The sequence below is a fragment of the Malania oleifera genome, chromosome 3 (genome assembly GCF_029873635.1).
Source record: "Malania oleifera isolate guangnan ecotype guangnan chromosome 3, ASM2987363v1, whole genome shotgun sequence".
NCBI classification, from domain to species: domain Eukaryota; kingdom Viridiplantae; phylum Streptophyta; class Magnoliopsida; order Santalales; family Ximeniaceae; genus Malania; species Malania oleifera.
In genome coordinates this window covers 45,402,227-45,421,910 of record NC_080419.1, presented here as the reverse complement: position 1 = coordinate 45,421,910, position 19,684 = coordinate 45,402,227, and the positions used below count along the sequence as shown (strand labels likewise).

The 19,684-nt window shown below is 36.6% G+C and overlaps 1 protein-coding gene across 3 annotated transcripts in view; it reads right to left on the bottom strand.

The window, feature by feature from the left end:
• The window catches only part of LOC131152154 (uncharacterized), a 74,023-nt gene that overhangs the window by 35,679 nt on the left and 18,660 nt on the right, over positions 1–19,684 (bottom strand). For all 3 annotated transcript variants that reach the window (XM_058103838.1, XM_058103836.1, XM_058103837.1), the window contains exon 5: positions 10,846–10,904. In XM_058103838.1, coding sequence (XP_057959821.1) covers positions 10,846–10,904 — 59 coding nt within the window. The remainder of the gene's footprint in view (positions 1–10,845; positions 10,905–19,684) is intronic.

Below are 19,684 nucleotides of genomic sequence, written 5' to 3'. Positions count from 1 at the left end.
ACTGATGTCATGGGTTTTTGATGTTTTATAAGTAGCCAACTCTCTGTTGAATTAGGAAGGAATATTTTTGGCCGAATACAATTCCAAGTAAGGTTTATTTCTCTTGAAGTTCTTCATTGAACTTTCACCGAACTTATTAAAGGTGCTACCTTTGTGGCGTTCATCCATTAATTTGATATTCTTAGTTTGTACTTCACGTCAAGCAATAGGTCAAGGATCCACTACCATGTCAAATCTTATTTTGGGTTTGGGATTTTGATAAATTTGATTTGGGGTCTCTGGACATTCATTCTTGGGGTTCCGCATCATGTAGCATATAGTGATACTAATTATGCCGGGTGTAGTGACACTTAACGTTCTACTACAAGTAGGTGTATGTTTCTTGGTTCGGCTCTTATTTCTTGGAAAAGCATGAAACAAGATTGTGTTTCTAAGTCCTCTACTGAGTCCGAATAGAGGCCATGTCCCAAGCTTGCGCTAAGATACATTGGCTTCGAGGGCTATTGGCTGAACTTGGCTTCTCTCCAAGTGGTCCTACTTCTCTTCATGCAGATAATACTAGTGCCATTCACATTTCAGCCAATCCCATCTTCCATGAATGCACTAAACATATCGAGGTTGATTGCCACTTTATCTGTGAGGCGTTTGAAGCTCAGAATATCTCTCTTCCTCATGTGTCTATCAATCTTCACGTGGCAGATATTTTCACCAAGGCTCTCACACAGCAACGGCATAATTTTCTTACAAACAAATTGATGCTTATGGATAACCTACATCAATTTGAGGGGGGATGTCAATAGAAGGCCATAAATTATGCCTTGTTAATAGCTATTAATCTAGGCTGTATATACTTTCATAAATAGGAGAGCAGATTTAGCTTACCATGTATAGCTTCCTAAGATCACTCTATGTAAATTAGTTGGCTTACCATATATAGCTTCCTAAGATCACTCTATGTAATAAACATGTACAGATTTAAGTTTCATTGTAAAACTGGCAGTCTTGCCTATATAATGAAAGACCACCTCAAAAGAGAGGATAATTTGAACCATTCTGTTATAGAAGTGGGTCCAACTAAAGTCCAGGCAATTGTGGACTGGCCTACACCAAAGATCTTGATTGTAATTAGATGCTTCCATGGATTAACAACCTTTTACAAAGGATTCATCAACAATTTCAGTAACATCATAGCACCAATGAGAGAGTATTTTAAAAACAAGACTTGTTGCTGGACTCCTGAGGTAGAAGAGAGCTTTCCATTTGTTAAGGAAATAATGACACGGGCTCCTGTGCATTAATAGACTTTGAAAAGGTTTTTGGAGTGGAAGTGCTCCATCTAAAGTGGGGATTAGAGCTCTTCCAAATCGAGAAGGGCATCCAATCTGTTATTTTTCAGAAAGAAACTTATTGAGACACAACAGAGTTACTGCACCTGTCATTTGGAATTCTATGCTATTGTCCAAGCCTCAAAGGCACCATTACTTGATTCAGTGAGAGAGTTATATTCAGATCATGAAACTTTACATTCTTGAAACCCTCCTAAAACTGATACCGTAGACATGTAAAGTGGGTGGCCTTCTTGTAGGAATATACTATCATATTGCACTACAAGGCTGGTTCACCAATCAAGGTGGCAGATGCACTAAGGAGAGTATGTTTGCTGGTAACCATGTCCATGACTAACAGTGTTGTTGTGGTGGAAGCTATCAATGATCAATGCATGGAAGATTCCTGTTTCAAAGGCATCTTAGAAAGACATGAAGCCAGGGACAATGTGGTACTTGCAGAATTTGTCTGACAAGATGGATATTTATTCAACAGAAACAAACTGTGTATTCCAATTGGTTCTTTAATAGAGTTTCTATTTGCTGAATTGCATGATATTGGGCACATTGGTTGGGATAAAACGCTGAATTTGGCATTTGAAAGGTATTTTTAGCCTTCTTTACATCGAGATGTTTACAACTATGTGGAAAGATGCTGAACATGTCGAATTTCCAAAGGCAAGCAGAAAAATGATGATTTCCATACATATTTACCAGAGCCTACCGCTCCATGAGTTAGTGGAAGTACGGATTTTGTGGTACGATTGCCAAAAACAGGAAGAAGTATTGAGTCAAAATTTGTCAGGGTTGACTGCTTCTCAAAACTGGGACATCATAGCATGCAAAAAGGAATCGATGTTAGTCATGTGGCGCACATATTCTTCAGAGAGATTGCGAGATTATATGGCTTGCCAAAGACAATAACATCGGATAGAGATATAAAGTTCTTCGGCCACTTATGGAGTTGGGAGATTGCTAGCAACTAAGATGCAGTATAACGGTGCCTGCCACCCCCAAACAAATGGACAAACCGAAGTTGTGAATCAAAGTTTGGGCCATTGGGCAGAGGGATTTAACCCTACAAAGGGCTGAATTTGTTTGTCAACTTATTAACAGGAGCACAAATCAGGTTGTGGAGGTAGATGTTACCAACCAATCCCATGTGAGTGATGATACTATTGCTTATGCTGAAAATGTGAAGGCAGTGCAGAAAGTGGTACACTGAAAGCTGAAAGGGATGAACTAACATCATAAAGAAGCCGCCTATCGTCATCAACAGCACAAAGAGTATCAGGAAACTTGGTGATGGCCTTCCTTAGGAGAGAGATTTTCACAGTTCCTATCACACACTAAAGGCTAAGAAGATTGGACAACACAGAATTTTATGGAAATTAGGGCAAATTCTTAAGAGGTGGAGCTTCATAAGGGGCTTGAATTCTCTCCAATTTTTAATGTTTCTGACATTTACACTTATCATGGTGATATTAAAGATTTTGACAGACTTGAAGATGAAGGAAATGGTACATACTTCTAGAAAGGAGCAGGTGGAGCAAGTAATGAAAGTAAGGCAGGTTCAGACCTGAGGAAAGAAATATTACTGTGTTCTTGTTAAACGAGAAGGGGAACAAAATTCATGGATAAGTGAAGAAGAATTTAAGAAAGATGATCGTGGCAAGTGTGCAGCTGCAAAATTACGCCACTCACACTCTCTTCTCACAAGAAGGGAATGATGCAGAGTAAAATCATAGTGGATATTTTTAGTTGTAATATTTATGAATTACTGTTATCTAAGTACGTTATTATGGTCCAGTCAAGTGTGCCATTCCCTAAGTCAAAGTTTATAATTTACGAAGTTCATTTATGAGACTAGTTCTAAATTTATTTATGAGCTCTTTGAGTCCAGAGAAGTCAAGTCAGCAATAGTCATTTCTAAGCAAATTTAATGTGCACGGCTGTCATGTACTTGTATTTATCTTAGTCCAGATAATGAAGAAGCAGTATAGACTTTTCGGATCTAGAATTTCCTGACAACAGGAGGTATGGTAGAGAATTCACTCAATGGCACCTTCCATTCCCTCTACTGTTGCCTTTCCGCACAAGAGGATCTCCTTTTTCCACTAATATTGCTGCAATGATCTCTAATCTGTTAGATTTCTGATCTGGCTGACTCAACCTAGCCTTCCCTCCACACATGCTGCATCACTAAGCCACTAATATTTGGTCACGTCCTTAAATTACAAAGTACAAACCTCAAAAATGATTGAATGGAGCTGGCACTGTAGCATCACTAACAGTGAGAAGGCAATACAGTTTAAATGTCCCCTTTCACTGTTCAAAGAAATTTCTACAATTGATGAATGTAGTGTTGCCCTATTCACTTTGGCAGTTTCAAAGAACAATTTTGCTGCATTGGTTTAAATTATCAACAACGCATATTAATATTTCTCTCTTGGATGCTGCATGTTTACTATTACATGTTCAGCTCTTAAGTCTGAGAACGTAAAATCATACTGCAATACAAGCACCACAACCAGTTTCTTTTAACAAGACTAGCAATCATGACCAAACCATATACAACATCGTTGCCTTCTTCAACTCAATCCCTTCCCTAGGTTCACAATATATATTGCATACTATGGACTGTTGCGAGATATTCTCCGTGTAGCATCACAACTATCCAAAACCATGGTTTTGAAAACTGAACCAGATTGGCTGGCCCAACCAGGTTCGACCTGTCCCAGTCACCTACCCAGTCCAGTTGAAACATGAAACTCGGAAATGAGGTGACCTGCATCAAAACCAGCCGACCTGGTGTTATGAACTGGCCTGAACTGGGTTCAATGCCAGGTCAGCCTGAAGCAGGGGCAGCATCAAGGTTCTGCAGCGGCAGCATCAAGGTTCTGCAGCAATGGAGAAATTAGAAGAGAAGAAGGGGAAGGAAGGAGAGAGGGGATACCAGGGGGAAACTCACGTTCACTTCAATTCAAATTCATCAACAACTGCCTACAACATGGCTTTCACACACTAGTTATAAGAAAGCCTCTTTACATGAAATTACACATAAACCCCTAAAACTACATTACATTACAAACATACCCCTACTTTTACACAAATATTACAAACAACCCCCAAATACACATAATCTTACACTAATTAATACTAAACACACATAATAAACTACTAACTTAACCCAACTCTTCTCAATTATTTCCAGCAAAGATCTTCCCGAGGTCTTACTTCTTGTCCTACATCAACCCTCCCCCAATTAGAAATTTTGGCCTCAAATTTCGAAATGTTGGAGAATCAAAAGGTAGAAGCAAAATTGGATTCCAGCACTTGAGTGATACAAGAAACCACGATCCTTTGGCAGCATCATAGACTTGAATTGAGAGTTAGCATCAATAAGCACTTCAGGAATGATAAACTCAACAATTGTAATGTCTAAAGAACTCTGGATGTCTTTAAACACATTCATTTCCTCCTTGTATTGTCTTCAATCTGAGTAATTATGACTGATTCTTTGTCTTGGTTCATTGGTAAAGCGGACTTCAAAACGATTTTTTTCCCATTATAGTGAAAGGCATATGTGTTCTCATGTCCTTGAGTCACACCTAAATCATCCAGCCAAAGAGAACGAAGAAGTACACGGCCAATCTTCATAGGTAGGATATCACACCAAACATTAGCCAAATATTCACCCATTTGGAGGGAACCAAACATCTTTCATAAACATGTACAATAGATTTATCAAACCAAGATAAAACATAAGGCTTTGGGTGAGGTTCCGGATGCAGCTGCATATGAATGACTCCATTTATGGAAACCACATTCACTGACATCTTCCATCAGTTACAATTTTGCAAACCTTTTCTCTGCATTAGAGAAAGGTGTTGAAAAGCTTATAATTGCCCCCAAAGTTTGGTAAATGACATTTCTTTTCGCTATAATTTGTCACCATGTTACTGAATTATGCATATACGTATGCAGCATCTATCTATCACAACCCTTTAATAAATTTCCCAGAAGCCTTACTCCCAATTTCTCAAAAACTATCTTTAATCCACCTTGATATTGATTGTCCTGCTGAAATGAAACAAATTCACGAATTACAGCAAAAAAAACCTGTTTTTTTATGCTGGCAGTGACAATTTCTAGGGTTTCATGCCAAATTATCATGCTTGCTTGCAATGTAGTGTCTCTAAAACTAAAATATCTCCTGGCAGCTCAAAATATTGCAAATAAAATCCAAATTATTATGGCTAAGTGATTACGCGCTTAAATTGCGTAGTTAAGTGTTTTAATTCATGCATTGAGGCGTATATTTTTAATTAAATACCTAATTACTCTCAATATTTTAACATTATGTCTTATTTATAATCTTTGGGCTTTATTGAGTAAATTATGAATTTTTGGCATTTTTTTATCGTAGGGAAATTATTGGAAGCTAAAACCGATGCTACATGTAATATGTGCGTAATTTTCTCGTCCGAACTCTGATCGAGACGATTCGAAATGCTGTGAAAAGCTGAGAAAATTGTCTACAACTTTCATATTTTAAGCTTTGAGAGATACGGGCTCTAAGACAATCAAAATTGCCCTCGTTCGCCGGGAAACGGAATTAAGAGGAAAAGAAGAAGAAAAAAAAAATACATTTATTACCTTGATTTGACCCGGCCATGCAGCCGGGTCCTTCAAGTTCATGCGCTGAGTAGGTTTGCTGGGGGTCTCTCCCTCTTTATAAATTCCTTTTTTTTCCTTCTCTACAGCTCCAGCCCCGCCCCCTCTCTCATGCTCTCACTCTCCTCTCTCCTTCCTTTCTCTAACTCTATCCTCTCCTCTCTTGTCCTTCTCTTCCCTTCCTCTTCTCCTCTCTCTCCCTTTTCCTCTTGTTTCCTCTTTTCCCAGCCGCTGTTTCCTGCCTGTGCTGCCAGCCGAGAGCTGTTCTGCTCTCTCCTTTTTCCCCTCCTGCTGTGTGTTGCCGCCACCCTGCTGCGTGTTCCTGGCCACAGCCGCCTCCATTGCCGTGTATGCTGCCTTCTTCTTCTCCATTTGCTGCTGCTGTCATGAAGACCCCCCTACCTGCTGCCCCTGCTTCCTCTGCTGCTGTCGTGAGCACCAAGCCGAGAGACTCCACGGCTGCTGCTGCTGCTGAACCCCCCTACGGCCAGCTCCATATCTTTCTCTCTTTTCCTTTCTGTCTTCTTTTTTCTTTTATTTTAGTTTCCTTTTGTTAATTTCTTTTAATTAATTGAATAATTGTATTTTTTTTAGTAGAATTCTAATTACAATTTTAACTTGTTAATCTTGTTTGGGTATTTTTAATAAAGTCAATTTCGTTTCCTTTTATTCGTATTTAGTTAGTGTTTGGTTGAGTATTAGTTTTAAGTTCGGTTTAATCTCCTAAATACAAAAAGGAAAAATATATATCTTCTTTAGGATTTAGATTAGTTGTCTTTTTAAAAATTGAATTTTTGTTGAGTTTAATTTAATTTAAGTTTAGTTTTATTAAAATCCGATTTTTTTTACCGTGCTTAATTATTGTTTAGTGGTTAAAGTTCTAATTTTGGGTTTGAGTGCTTGAATGCGTTAGAAATTTGGTATTTATTGAATTTGTGTTTGATTGAGTTTTTTTTGAATTGCATGTCTTAATTATGTATTAAAGTTATCATCTTTAATTCTTTTTCCGAAGTCCAAACGCATGTTTCGATTCTTGCTTAGCTATTAGACGTAGGATTTCTATTTCTCATTGTTAAAAATTGGTTCGTGTTAGGATTTAGACTTTAATTTGCGTGATCTTTTAATTCGTAAAAAAAGAATCTCAAACATCCTAAGACTTAGATCTGAACTATGTTCAGTGACTTTTGTGTTTTTATTTTCTGATTGGAATTACGTAAAATTTGGAATTAAACTGCATTCCCTGAGGAGACGATCTAGCATTTGGGCTAAATATTACACGACAGAACTCCTATACTTTGGATAGCTTCCGAACTACTCATTTTTCGAGTGAGTCACTGAGCAATTTCTCGCTAGACTGGAAATAGGAGATTTTGGCAGATACTCTCACTCGCAATCGCCGGCACGTGAGGTGTGTGGGCCACCGGCAATGGTGCTCCAGCGATGAATTTTCAGGCAATGGTAGATTTTGAAGGAGCTGGCAACTGGAGAAGTTTGGCAGGCACATGGAGCCACACGAATGGTCGGATGATGATGAATTTTTAGGGAAAGGGTTTCGTAGGGTTTTGGTTTTGGTGGTGTGGGTGGTGTTGCAGGATGATCGCTGGAAAGTGTTGCAGGATGGTCGCCGGAAAGTGGTGTTCGGGATTTGGGGACACAACTGGAATTTCTGAAAAGTTCAGAAACTGCCTTTCGGTTGTTTTTTTTTTTTTTTTTTTTTTTTTAATGCTGAAGTTTCATAATATAAATAATGAGATGAGAGAGTAACAGAGAAGGAGATATCAATGGAGATAAGGAAGAAAAGCAGAACAGAGGAGGGAGGATTAATACAAAACACAGGGTGATTGAACAGAACAGAGAAGAAAGAAGAAGAAATGAAGAAAGAAGAGAAGAGGAGAAGAGTGAGGGAGAATGGGTGGACTGAAAGCTAGAGAACAAGAAGAGAAGAAAGAAGAAGTAGCAGCAGATAGGAAGCAAGAAGTTACAAAACAGGGGAGAATGAAAGAAGAAGTTGCAGCAGAGGGAGATAGAAGTTGCAGAACCATGGGAAAGAAGAGAAGAGGAGGGGAGAAGAAGAAGATTGAAAGGAAAAGATGGGGAAATTGAAATGGAAGAAATGGATCATGGTTGGGCTCTGCTACCAAATGATGCAGGGGCAGAATCAAGATTCTGCAGCCATGGAGAAATTAGAAGAGAAGGGGGAGGAGAGAGGAGATACAAGGGGGATATTCATGTTCACTTCACTTCAAATTCATCAACTGCCTAAAACATTGCTTTCACACACTATTTATAAGAAAGCCTCTTTACATGAAATTACGCAAACCACTAAAACTACATTACATTTCAAATATACCCCTACTTTACACAAATATTACAAACAAACCCCAAATACACATAATCCTATACTAATTAATACTAAAGACGCGTAATAAACTACTAACTTAACCCCACAATTCCTTAACCCAACTCTTAATAATTTTCCAGCAAGGATCCTCCCAAGATCTTACTTCTTGTCCTACATCACATCCCAGCCTATTTAAATCGAAAAAAATAAAATAAAATTCTAGTGCACGTTGCTCCTGCTCCTCCCTCTCAAGTCATCTGCAGTCATGCTCCTCCCTCCTCCCACAACTTCTTCAGATCAACTTGCAATTCTTTTTTGCCCCTTGCAGATTCAAGCCATAGCTTTCTAGTTATCTCAAGGCTTCCGCATGGCCAGATTAAAAGAGGGGAGGGGGGTGAGGGGGAATCACCTTTTTGCTGGGGGGGGAGAATGGAGAACTTTTTATTAGGAAGACTTAACCTACCCCATGAGCGTTTAGTGTGTTGAAATATTTTAAAATTTTTAATTTATTAAGTTGACAATTAAAAGATAATAAATCCTCTTTTTAAGGTCACGAGGAGCTTTCCTTTTTAAGAACCATGACTTTCTTTCTTTTTAAAAATTTGAATGTAATAATAAATAAAAAATTTACGTTTTTAAATTATCATGCACAGTAGTTGTAGTTGAAAAATTCCTATAATATATTTATGTTCTAATAATTAATATAAAGTATCTATAATTAACTTTACTTATATATATTTACATTTATATTTATATGTAGTTATAATTAATTATATATATGACATTATGCTTATGTCACCGATTCAACCACTAGGTTAACCCACTGGTCTAACTGGTTTGACCAACCTAGTCCGGTCCAGTTTTTAAAACTGTTAAAGCTTGATACACATTGTTGGCCCACACCCCACAACCTAACAGCTCAAGCTTTTAGGTTAAGTGATAAACTAACATAGTACCAAAGTTGGTCACCAAGACATCCTGGGTTCTAGTCTTGTTGCTCATGTTTATTATGTGGTATTTAAAGATTATTGTATTCCCTAAAATGGGTGCTATTTATTGTGTGTTTATCTCTCCACATGCTGTCAGGCTGCACGTGTGGGGGAGTGTTAAAGCTTGATATACATTGTTGGACCACAGCCTAATAGCTTAAGCTTTTACATTAAGTGGTAATCTAACAAAAACCATGTCCAAAACTATTCAAAAATCGATATGGTCTTTTTACATGAAAAGAAAATGTATCAAGAAAGGAAAGGGATAATAACCTAAGCAAGGACAAGAAAACCTCCAAAATAAAAAAATAAAAAATAAAAATTGAACAAGAACAAAACAAGAAAACCCCTCTTTAAACCCTTAATGCAACCTATTTCCTCTTCCTATGAAAACTCAATAACCTCAAGCAGACAGTTTATCCAGTTATAATATCATATAATTCATAGCAGCACCTTAATAAACTATCTAATTCTTGTCATTGCACCCTTACATGGGAAAACATTGGCACCTCATTTGTTACATCTCTTAAAAGTCCTTTCATCTTAATGGGCGTTTCAAGAAAATGACTGATAATGTCCTACAAAGTTGCAAAAGTTTATCTCAAGAAGATTCTGCTGGGATGCTCAGCCCAAACAATGGTAGTGACCTTCTTGTTATTTGTTCATCTAATATATCCACATACATGGTAATATCATACTCCCCAATAAAATACTTATTTGGAGTAATGTCCACTAATAAACTTTATATTGGAACTCAGTATTCTTGTTACTCATTGATTCATAAACTTGCATTGTGCCCTTGTACAGAGGGGAAAAAAATATTCCCACTTAATATATGAGCGTGCAGATTTCTTCATATGAGATTTTTCGCGTATCTCTTAATTTATCTTATTTCGGTACACAGATTTTTTGCAGCGCTACATCAGCAGAACATGGAAGCATGGCTGCCAATTTAATTTTCTACTTGTTATTTTCACCATTTCAGTTCTTTGTCAAGGAAAATTCGTAACATTATCCAACAATGTTCAAACAGGTTGTGACCTCTCTCGACTTTCATCATCAGTAGCCCCTCTCTCATGTGTCCCAGGGGCCCCAGCAGGTTATGTTAAAACGATGGAGGCTAATGGCATTTTTGGAAAACAAAGAGGCATTTCCAGGGTAGAAAATCAAGTCTTTGCCATTATCATATGGAATTGGAGGCCAATACATGGTGATTTAATTACAAATTCCTTCAATATCCTTCTCAAAGATTTTCTAAATATATTGATAAGGAAATTTTTGGATCCAAAAAAAATTAGGAGACAAACAGCTACTTAGCTGTGCTTAGTATAAATAGAATGTAGAAAAATGGTGGGATCTAATGTAAGGAACAACCTTTGGAGTGTTCTAGCATATTTAGATTATATTTAAGAATTAAAATTTTTCAAATTTTTTTTTGAAAAAAGAAAAATTGAGAAGATGGAAATGAAGAGCTCCAAGAAAATGCCAGGAAAAAAAAGAAAAAAGCAATCACCTGCATCTCCTGAAAATATGTATGCCGATGCTGTTGAACATATTTCCATGCACCAATATCTGCATAGTATAGCTACTATTAGAAGGTCAAAAGTACGTAAAACTTTTCTTTCTCCCTTCTTCTGGAGAAAGCTGATTTTCAGACATGCTCAATGATTCTAACTATGACACACATTGACCATATAACCTATTTGAGGCAAAATAAAAAAAGCAAGAACTACAGTTGATTAACCAAAAGTTGCTCTAAAGATATGCAACCAGATGACATCCAAAATAAACATAGGTTCTGAGAAATTTTTTTTATATAGCAACACCTGAAAACATGAAGAATACAACACAATGTATGGAAACTCACACTACAGCCAACGTAGTCCTCTGTAAGTGACCAAACTTAAAACATCAAGATGCTGTTAAGAGAAACCAATACCGGTTGATTGAGGAGAAGCTAACTGCTTACAATTTTTGGATTTTTTTTGGCAAGTTTGGGGATCTCTAAGTTCAGAGTCATTCATAAAATGTACCTGATATGTTGACTTCATGAAACCAATAGAATGTAAGCATGGTCTTAAATTTCCACGAAATTGTCGAAATTTCCGATTTCCATCACCCTCGACATCGAAATGGCAGTCGATTTCCGTCTTACATAATTTCCATCGAAATCTCAATGAATCATCCAAAATTTATCGAAATTTCGAAATTTGTCGAAATTTTAACTATACAATGAAATTTTATCAAAATTCAAATGAGAGATTTAAGAGTGAAGTGAAATTTCTCTTTTAATTTATTTTATTGAAACAAAAGATTATTACAAGTTCTTTTGAAATTATATGAAAAAATAAACTTACAGTAACATTTTATTTAGCCATTCATGTCTACATTATTATTATTTGTATAAGAAATAATATTTAAATTATTTATGAATTTCATTTGTATTGACTGAATATGTTTAACGTGCATTATCTTACAAATATGTTTGATACACATACTATTTTACAATTTTTCCACCTCATACAAAACAAAGATGTATTTAATTTGTAATATATTAGTCCTAAAACTTATATTATTATGTTTGTTAACCATTTCTAAAGTTTCACAAAGAATTCCATGCTTTACTACTAATTTCCGTTATTTTTTCAAATCGAAATCGAAATTGACATCTAAATTGAAATTTCTGTCAAAATTTCCGTACTTTTGGAGCTTCAAAATTTGAGTCGAAATAAAAATTTAAGACCTTGAATGTAAGTACTGGTTTTAAGTTACTTTTAACTAGATAATATGAGTAGCAAAAGCCCAATATAAACCACTTCAAGAAATTTCCAAACACCAATTTTTTTTTTATAATAAAAGAAGATATATCAAGAAAGAGAATGTACAATCAGAGCAAGGATACTAAATCCTCAAAAAGAGAAAGAAAAACAACAGCAAAAAACAAAATAAAAAATAAAAATGAAAAACTGCACTTATCCAAGAAAGCCCCTCTTTAATTCCTTCCCAGCATAGTTCACCAAAAACTTCAAATTTGCAAATTCCCTCTGACCCTTCTTCACCTTAGATTTACCACCATCAAACCTAACTTCATTTTCTCCATGATCAAACAACGTGAGGCCCAAGCTATCCAACAAATTCTGAGTTTGAAAGTCTTTCTCAGCAGATTATTGAACAGGATTGGGCAGAATTCCATCTTTTACCTTCAGTTATTCTCCAGAAGCATTCTCCTCAAAAATATAGTTCCATCTAAACCTTCTAGATGAGGAGGCAGTACATAAGATAAATTCCTGAAACAATCATAAGAAGTGTTGGAAAAAAATCCTTGCTTCTCCCAAGTTTGATCCAAAAGTAAACCCTTGTCACATTTGAACTCACTACTACCTACACTATCATCCTCTGAAACATTCCTCCATCCCTTACTATCCTTACTTGTATTAATCGTCTCAACAATTGACTTATCCACTATACTTAAAATGCCATTACAATCTCTCTTAAGAATTTTTTTTGTTCTGTCACCAGATGAATCCTGATTTTCTTCAAAATACTTCCTCCTTTCAAAACCCAATCGCACTTCTTTATGGCAAGCATAAACCTTTCAACTCTTCAGATTATCCAAAATGACTCCCTTAACATCTGAATTCCCTTGCAAACCAACAAAAAAACTCTTGATTTTCAACTCCACAAGGATTAAAATTCTTCGAATAAGATCCCACAAACTCAATCCAGGAACCCTGCCTACTACCATTCTTCTCCAAAATAGGACATGATCCACTCTCTAGAAAATTAGTAGACTTTTTAGCAGCCCACGTATCTGATTCCGCCTCTTTTTCTTTTTTGTTTTCAGAGCAACTGCTTCTCTCCTCTTGAACACCATAGATCTTGTTACGAGACAATCAAAGCACTCAACTGCATGCGTCTTTCTTCTGAAATCAGTTTTTCCTGATACTATTTGACTCCAGGATTGATTCTCATTACACTTTTTACTATCAACTCCATCAATGCCTCACAAACAAGAGCTCACTAAAACATTGAACTCTTTCCCCAAACCAAAACCACCCAGCTCCTTTGGGCCTTTCATGGACAAAGATAGAATATCTTTTTCCTCTCCATCCATGCTCTAATTCTAGGAATTTCCCTGCCCTCGTTGCAAGAATCACTAAACATTAATCAACAAAACCCACAAAAGAACTACGAAAACCCCTGCTTAAGCTTCCAGCAAGAGATGAGAATCCCTGTGAGAACCATTTTGCTGCAGCTGAAGAAAATTGAACTGACCAATTGTGCTGCTGATTCTTCTCAAGAATGAACAAAGTTCCAACCTTCCCTACTTTATCCAATCTCAGGACTGAACGAATCCCCATCATCAATAACTAACAGCATCTCAAACAAGAGAATGAGAAGAGTGAGTGAAAGTCCTTTGCCAGAGATGGAGAGAGAGAGAGAGAACCATCATGAGTCCTCAGTTTAAACTTTGCTATAGTTGCGGCTAGGAAGCATGAAGAGTCTTTGAGAGTTCCTCCCCTTCCCCATCGCTTTGGCCTTTGAGAGAAGAGATCTCGACAGCAGCCAAGCTCGAAGTTGAACAAAGGATGAGAAACAGCAAGCCTTTGAGAGAGAGTAAGGGAGCTAGGGCTTCAAGCTTTCAAGAGAGAAGAAGCTTCAAGCCTTTGACAAAAAGAAGAGGGTCATGAGTCTCACTAAGGTTCCAATGAATCTCTGCTCGAGAGAGATTTTCAGTGGGTTGCGAATCACACTAGGGCTCCGAGGAATCTCTTGAACAATGGATGAGATTGACTAGCTTCAGGTCTGACAAGCAAGCGAGTACTGATGACTGCAGGTGACTGCAGATATCAGTGAAGAAGCGAACTGCTGTGTGAAGAGTCTCTAGAGGCCCAATTTCCAAACACCAATTAACATTCAGACTTCACTGAACTTGAATAAATGCCAGGAAAAGTAGTTCAAAACAAAACACTAAATGCATTATTTTAACTTAATTTGAGCATCAGAGTCAAGAAAGAACATTGACATAAAAATTTATGGATTGAAAGTGCATAGAATAGGAACAATAGAGATATTACTTCTATACATTCTACATTATTTTCTTGAGAAATGTAATAATAGAACTTCATTTAAAAGATATTTACCCAAGTTACCAACAAGAAGTCATTTACAAGCATTTGCATGTGATACCAAGCATCAATTTTTAAAAGGCCAGAAATCAAGAAAACTATGTCCTCTATATAAATGTCATGTTTCAAAAGGCAAAGGCATAAGGAGAACTGTATTATCCCCAGGCCCCAATGAGGCAAGATGTTAGACAAGGAAAAGGACTGGCGGAGGGCGTGAAGTTGGAGGACTTTATCACTTTGAGTCGCTATCTCCTTCTATCACCTAGCGTACTGCTGCCACACCTCTCCAAATACATTGTTGCCTTGGTCACCCTTCTTCGGAAAAGTTGGAACGTCTAGTTCTTCATTTGAGTTCTGTGTCTAGTTTTGATTGTAGGTCTTGTCAGTTGGGAAAGCATCATGAGGTCCCTTTTGCTCCCCGAGTCAATAAACAAGCTGCAAGCCCTTTCATGTTAGGCCATTTTGATGTTTGAGGTCCTAGTAGAGTTGTGTCCAAGTTGGGTCTCGAGTACATTGTAACCTTTGTAGATGATTATTCAAGGATGACTTGGCAATATTAATAAAAATTGTTCTGATTTATTTCATATATTTTGTGCCTTTTGTGTTGAAATAAAGATTCAATTTTGTTTGGCAATTTGAATACGTCGGAGTGATAATGCTACAGAGTATTTTAGTACTCAATCCACTATTTATATGACTCTGATTGGTATTGTTCATCAATCATCTTGTGCCCACACCCCTCAACAAAATGGGGTTATAGAGAGAAAAAATAGACATATCCTTGAAATCACTCGCACTATACTTTATCAATTGCATATATCTAAAGTGTTTTCAGAGTGATGTTGTACTTACTGTGTGCTATCTTATCAATAGGATGACATCCTCTATTCTTAGTGGTAAAATTCCCAACTCCATTCTCTTTCCTAATTCACTTATATTCTCTCTACCTCCTCGTATATTCGGGTGTGTGTCCTTTCTTCATCAACTAACTCTTGGGATGGATAAGTTGGATCCTCGTGCTATAAAATGTGTTTTTTTGGGCTACTCATATACTCAAAAGGGATCAAGGTCTTAAATTTCCACAAAATTGTCGAAATTTCCACTTTTCGTAGCCCTCGAAATTTTAACTATACAATGAAATTTCCTTAGAATTCAAATGTGAGATTTAGTCACAGTCAAATTTCTCTCTTCATTTATTTTCTTTTTAATGAAACAAAAGATTATTAAAAGGGCTTTTGAAATTATGTGAAAAATTAAACTTACAATAACATTTTATTTAATCATTCATGTCCAAATTTTCTTTATTTTTATAATAAGTAATATTTAATTAATTTATAAATATTATTTATATTAACCGAATATATTTAATGCACATATTACATTATGAATATGTTTAATACACATTAAACTACAGATATATTTAATAAACATATTAAATTACAATTACAACTATTGCACCTCATACACAACATAGGTGCATTTAGTTTGTAAGATATTAGTCCTAAAAGTTACATAATTATGTCTATTAGCCATTTCTAAAGTTTCATAAAAGAATTTCATACTTTACTATTAATTTCCATCATCATTTCAAATCGAAATCGCAATTTCCATCAAAATTTATTTGCTCCTAGAGCTTCAAAATTTTAGTCGAAATCGAAATTTAAGACCTGGAAAGAGATATCACTGTTATAGTCCTATGCTGCATCGCTTCTTTGTTTCCGTAGATATTACCTTCTTTGAGTCTACACCTTGCTACACTTAGTCCCTGAGTGCTTCTAATCTCAATGAGTCTCTTCCTTTGGCTAATCTTCCATATTCTAGTTTGTTTGTCCTTATCCAATCAACTACCTATGTCTCCATGTAATTTGAGTCCTCATCATTTTGATAATCCTAATTTACTGGTGTATTCACTATGGCGGCTCCAAGGAAGAGAGTCCCCTCACCACGTCTTTGGTTTCCTCATCTAATGGTCATAGTTCCTACGATGTTGATCCCCCCATTGTTGTCTAGAAAGGTAACGTACATGTACAACATCCCACCTCCAACTATGTTTGTTGTAATTTCTTATCACCCTCTTATTATTGTTTTGTTACCCTTCCTAAATCTATTTCGGAAGCCATAGCCCACTTTGGGTGGAGGAATGCCATGGTTGAAGAGATGAATGTTTTGCAGGACAATGATACTCAAGACTCAGTATCTCTTCCTCCCGACAAGTCTGTGGTTAGTTGTCGCTAGGTATGCACTATGAAAGTCAACCCTAATGGTTCGGTGGCTTGTTTGAAGGCACATCTTGTTGCTAAGGGGTATACCCTAGTGTATGATTTGGAATATTCTGATACTTATTCCTCAGTTGCCAACTTACATCAATACATCTGTTCATCTCTTTCGCTACCAATTGTCAATAGCCTTTACATCAATAAGATGTGAAGTATGTCTTCTTGCATGGTGATCTTGAGAAGGAGATCTATATGGAGCAACCACATAGGTTTGTTGCTCAGAGGGAGTCAGGCTTAGTGTGTCTGCTCAAGAAGGAACTATATGGTTTAAAAGTCTCCCACAGCATGGTTTGGTCGATTCAATGATATCATACTTGAGTTTTGGCCTTTGATGGTGTGCAGTGGATCACTCTGTGTTTTATCATCATACTTCATCGAGTAGGATCCTTCTCCTTGTGTATGTGAATGATATTGTAATTAAAGGTGATGATGATCAAGGTATCTAGAGCCTTACACATTTTTGACAAACTAAGTTTCGAACCAAAGATTTGGAACTATCGAAATACTTATTGGTTATAAAAGTATCCAGATCTCGTATAGGAATTGTTTGTCACAAAGGAAGTATATTCTTGATCTATTGGATGATACTGGGTTGTTGGGATCCAAATTGATTGATACTCCCATGGATCCTAACAACAAGTTGGTGTCGAATATGGGTGATTTGTTGCCTAATCCTAAATGATACCGAAGACTTGTTGGAAAGTTGAATTATCTCATAGTCACTCGACTAGACATATCTTTCGCAACAAGTATCATGAGTCAATTTCTAGATTCTCTAAGGACAAGTCATTAGGACATAGTAATTCGCATCTTGAGATATCTCAAAAGTGCACCTGAGAGGCTTTTCATATCGAGATCAGGGTCACACTTATATTCAAGGATACGAATGCAAATTGAGTCTAGTCGACTTCTAACCAAAGATCCATAACTAGGTACTATATCTGGGTTGGTGGTAATTAGGTTTCTTGGAAGAACAAGAAACAAGGTGTGGTGGCCAAGTAGGTCAAATGTTTAGTCGAAGTATAAAACTATGGCTCGCACTATGTGTGAACTTAAAATGTTGGAAGAATTGGGTTTTCCACATTTTCAGTCTATGGAGTATATGCATGATAATCAAGTTGTTATTCATATTGCCTCCAACCGCTCTTCCATAAGTGAGACGAAACACATTGAAGTTGACTGCCATTTTGTTCAGGAGAAACTTGTGTAGAAGCTCATTACTACCACTTACATGAAGTCCGATATGCAGCTTGTTGATCTATTAACCAAAGCTTTGGGGGGCGCTCATGTTAAATTTATTTGTAACAAGCAAGGAGCATATGATATCCATGCTCTAGCTTAGGGGGGAGTCTTAATGGTTATTTTAGTCTTTTAGTATTATTATTAAGTATGTTAATGTTATGTTAATTAGTGAGAGTTAGTAAGGGTATTATGGTCATTAGAATGTATTTGATTTGTATTAGAATCTTTGAGTTAGGTAATTCATTTAATCAAAATCTCAACAAACATAATACAAACCATTCGGCAAAAAAAGATAAAAATGCAGTAATTGCAATGAAGGACAAAATGCGCTACATGTCCAAGTCCAAACTAATGGCTAACCAAATGTCTCCTAAAAGGGCCAGGTGCAACAAGTTGCAAGTGCTAGCAGTGCCTGATTGAAGAGGTACCAATGTCTTGTGCAACTACTAGCAGGGAATGATGGAAGTCCAGCAGAGCTTGGCACAACCATTAATAGAGTCTAGGACTCTGGTGCAACTAGTGAGAGGATATCTGATGGAAAATATAGTCTTGCTCATCAGGGATGCAAAACATAGGAATGCAGTGTATAATCCCAATAAGTGAGGATCTCAAATCTACATATATTAGGATTATTAGATTAAATGTTTTGACTAGCTTTTGGACAAAAAAAATTTAAATTGAAGAAAGAAAAACAGAGGGTAATACTTCCTCCAATTACAGGAGAACAAGCCAAACAAAGAGCAAAACAAAAGAAAAACTAAACAAAGGCGGGGGGGAAAAAAGTTCATAACTTGAATTAATTTTCCCAACCACACCAAAAATTAGTGAACTTGAGAATTCCAGAGGAATAAGGCAGCAAGGAGGCAGGCAACCCCCAATAATTACCAAAAAGATCAAACAGCTGCAACAACTACAGAATGTCACAAATTCTAGATGCAAAGTCCATAGGGAAAAATTACAACAAAACCAAGCCTTAAATCCCACTAGGTGAGGTCATCTATATGAATCATTTTACGTCAATTTAGGCGATCATGGACCATTTCTTTTGACAAATTCAGGGCTATTCAATCTTTAATCACTATCTCATTTCAAGTTATTTTAGGTCTACCCCTATCCCTTCTACTGCCCCCCACAATAATTATTTCACTCTTCCTCATTGGTGCACTATGTGGCCTACATATGAGTCGTCCCTCCATTATCTTATCTTCTATAGGAGCTACACCTGACTTACCGCAAATATATTATTCCTTAATTCATCTTTCAATGTTATACCACTCATCCATCTAATCATTCTCATCTCAGTAACTTTTACTTTTTAGATATTCTATTTCTTCATCGCCCAACATTCTAATCCATATAGCATAGCTGGTGTTATAGTCGTCCTATAAAACTTCCCTTTTAATTTTAAGGATACTTTTCCATTTTACCCAACCTGCTTTAACTCTACGCATTACATCATCTTCAATTTCTCCTTCAGCTTGCATAATAGATCCAAAGGTATCGAAATCTACAAGTGTTTTTTATTTCTTCATCATCAAGTTTAACTTTGTCTCCAATATTTATCCTAACATTACTGAAATTACATTTCATATATTATGTCTTATTTCTACTTATCCTCAAGCCTCTAGATTCCAAAGCTTCCCTCCATAATTCTAACTTAGCCTCTACGCCGCCCTTAGTTTCATCAATCAATACAATATCATCT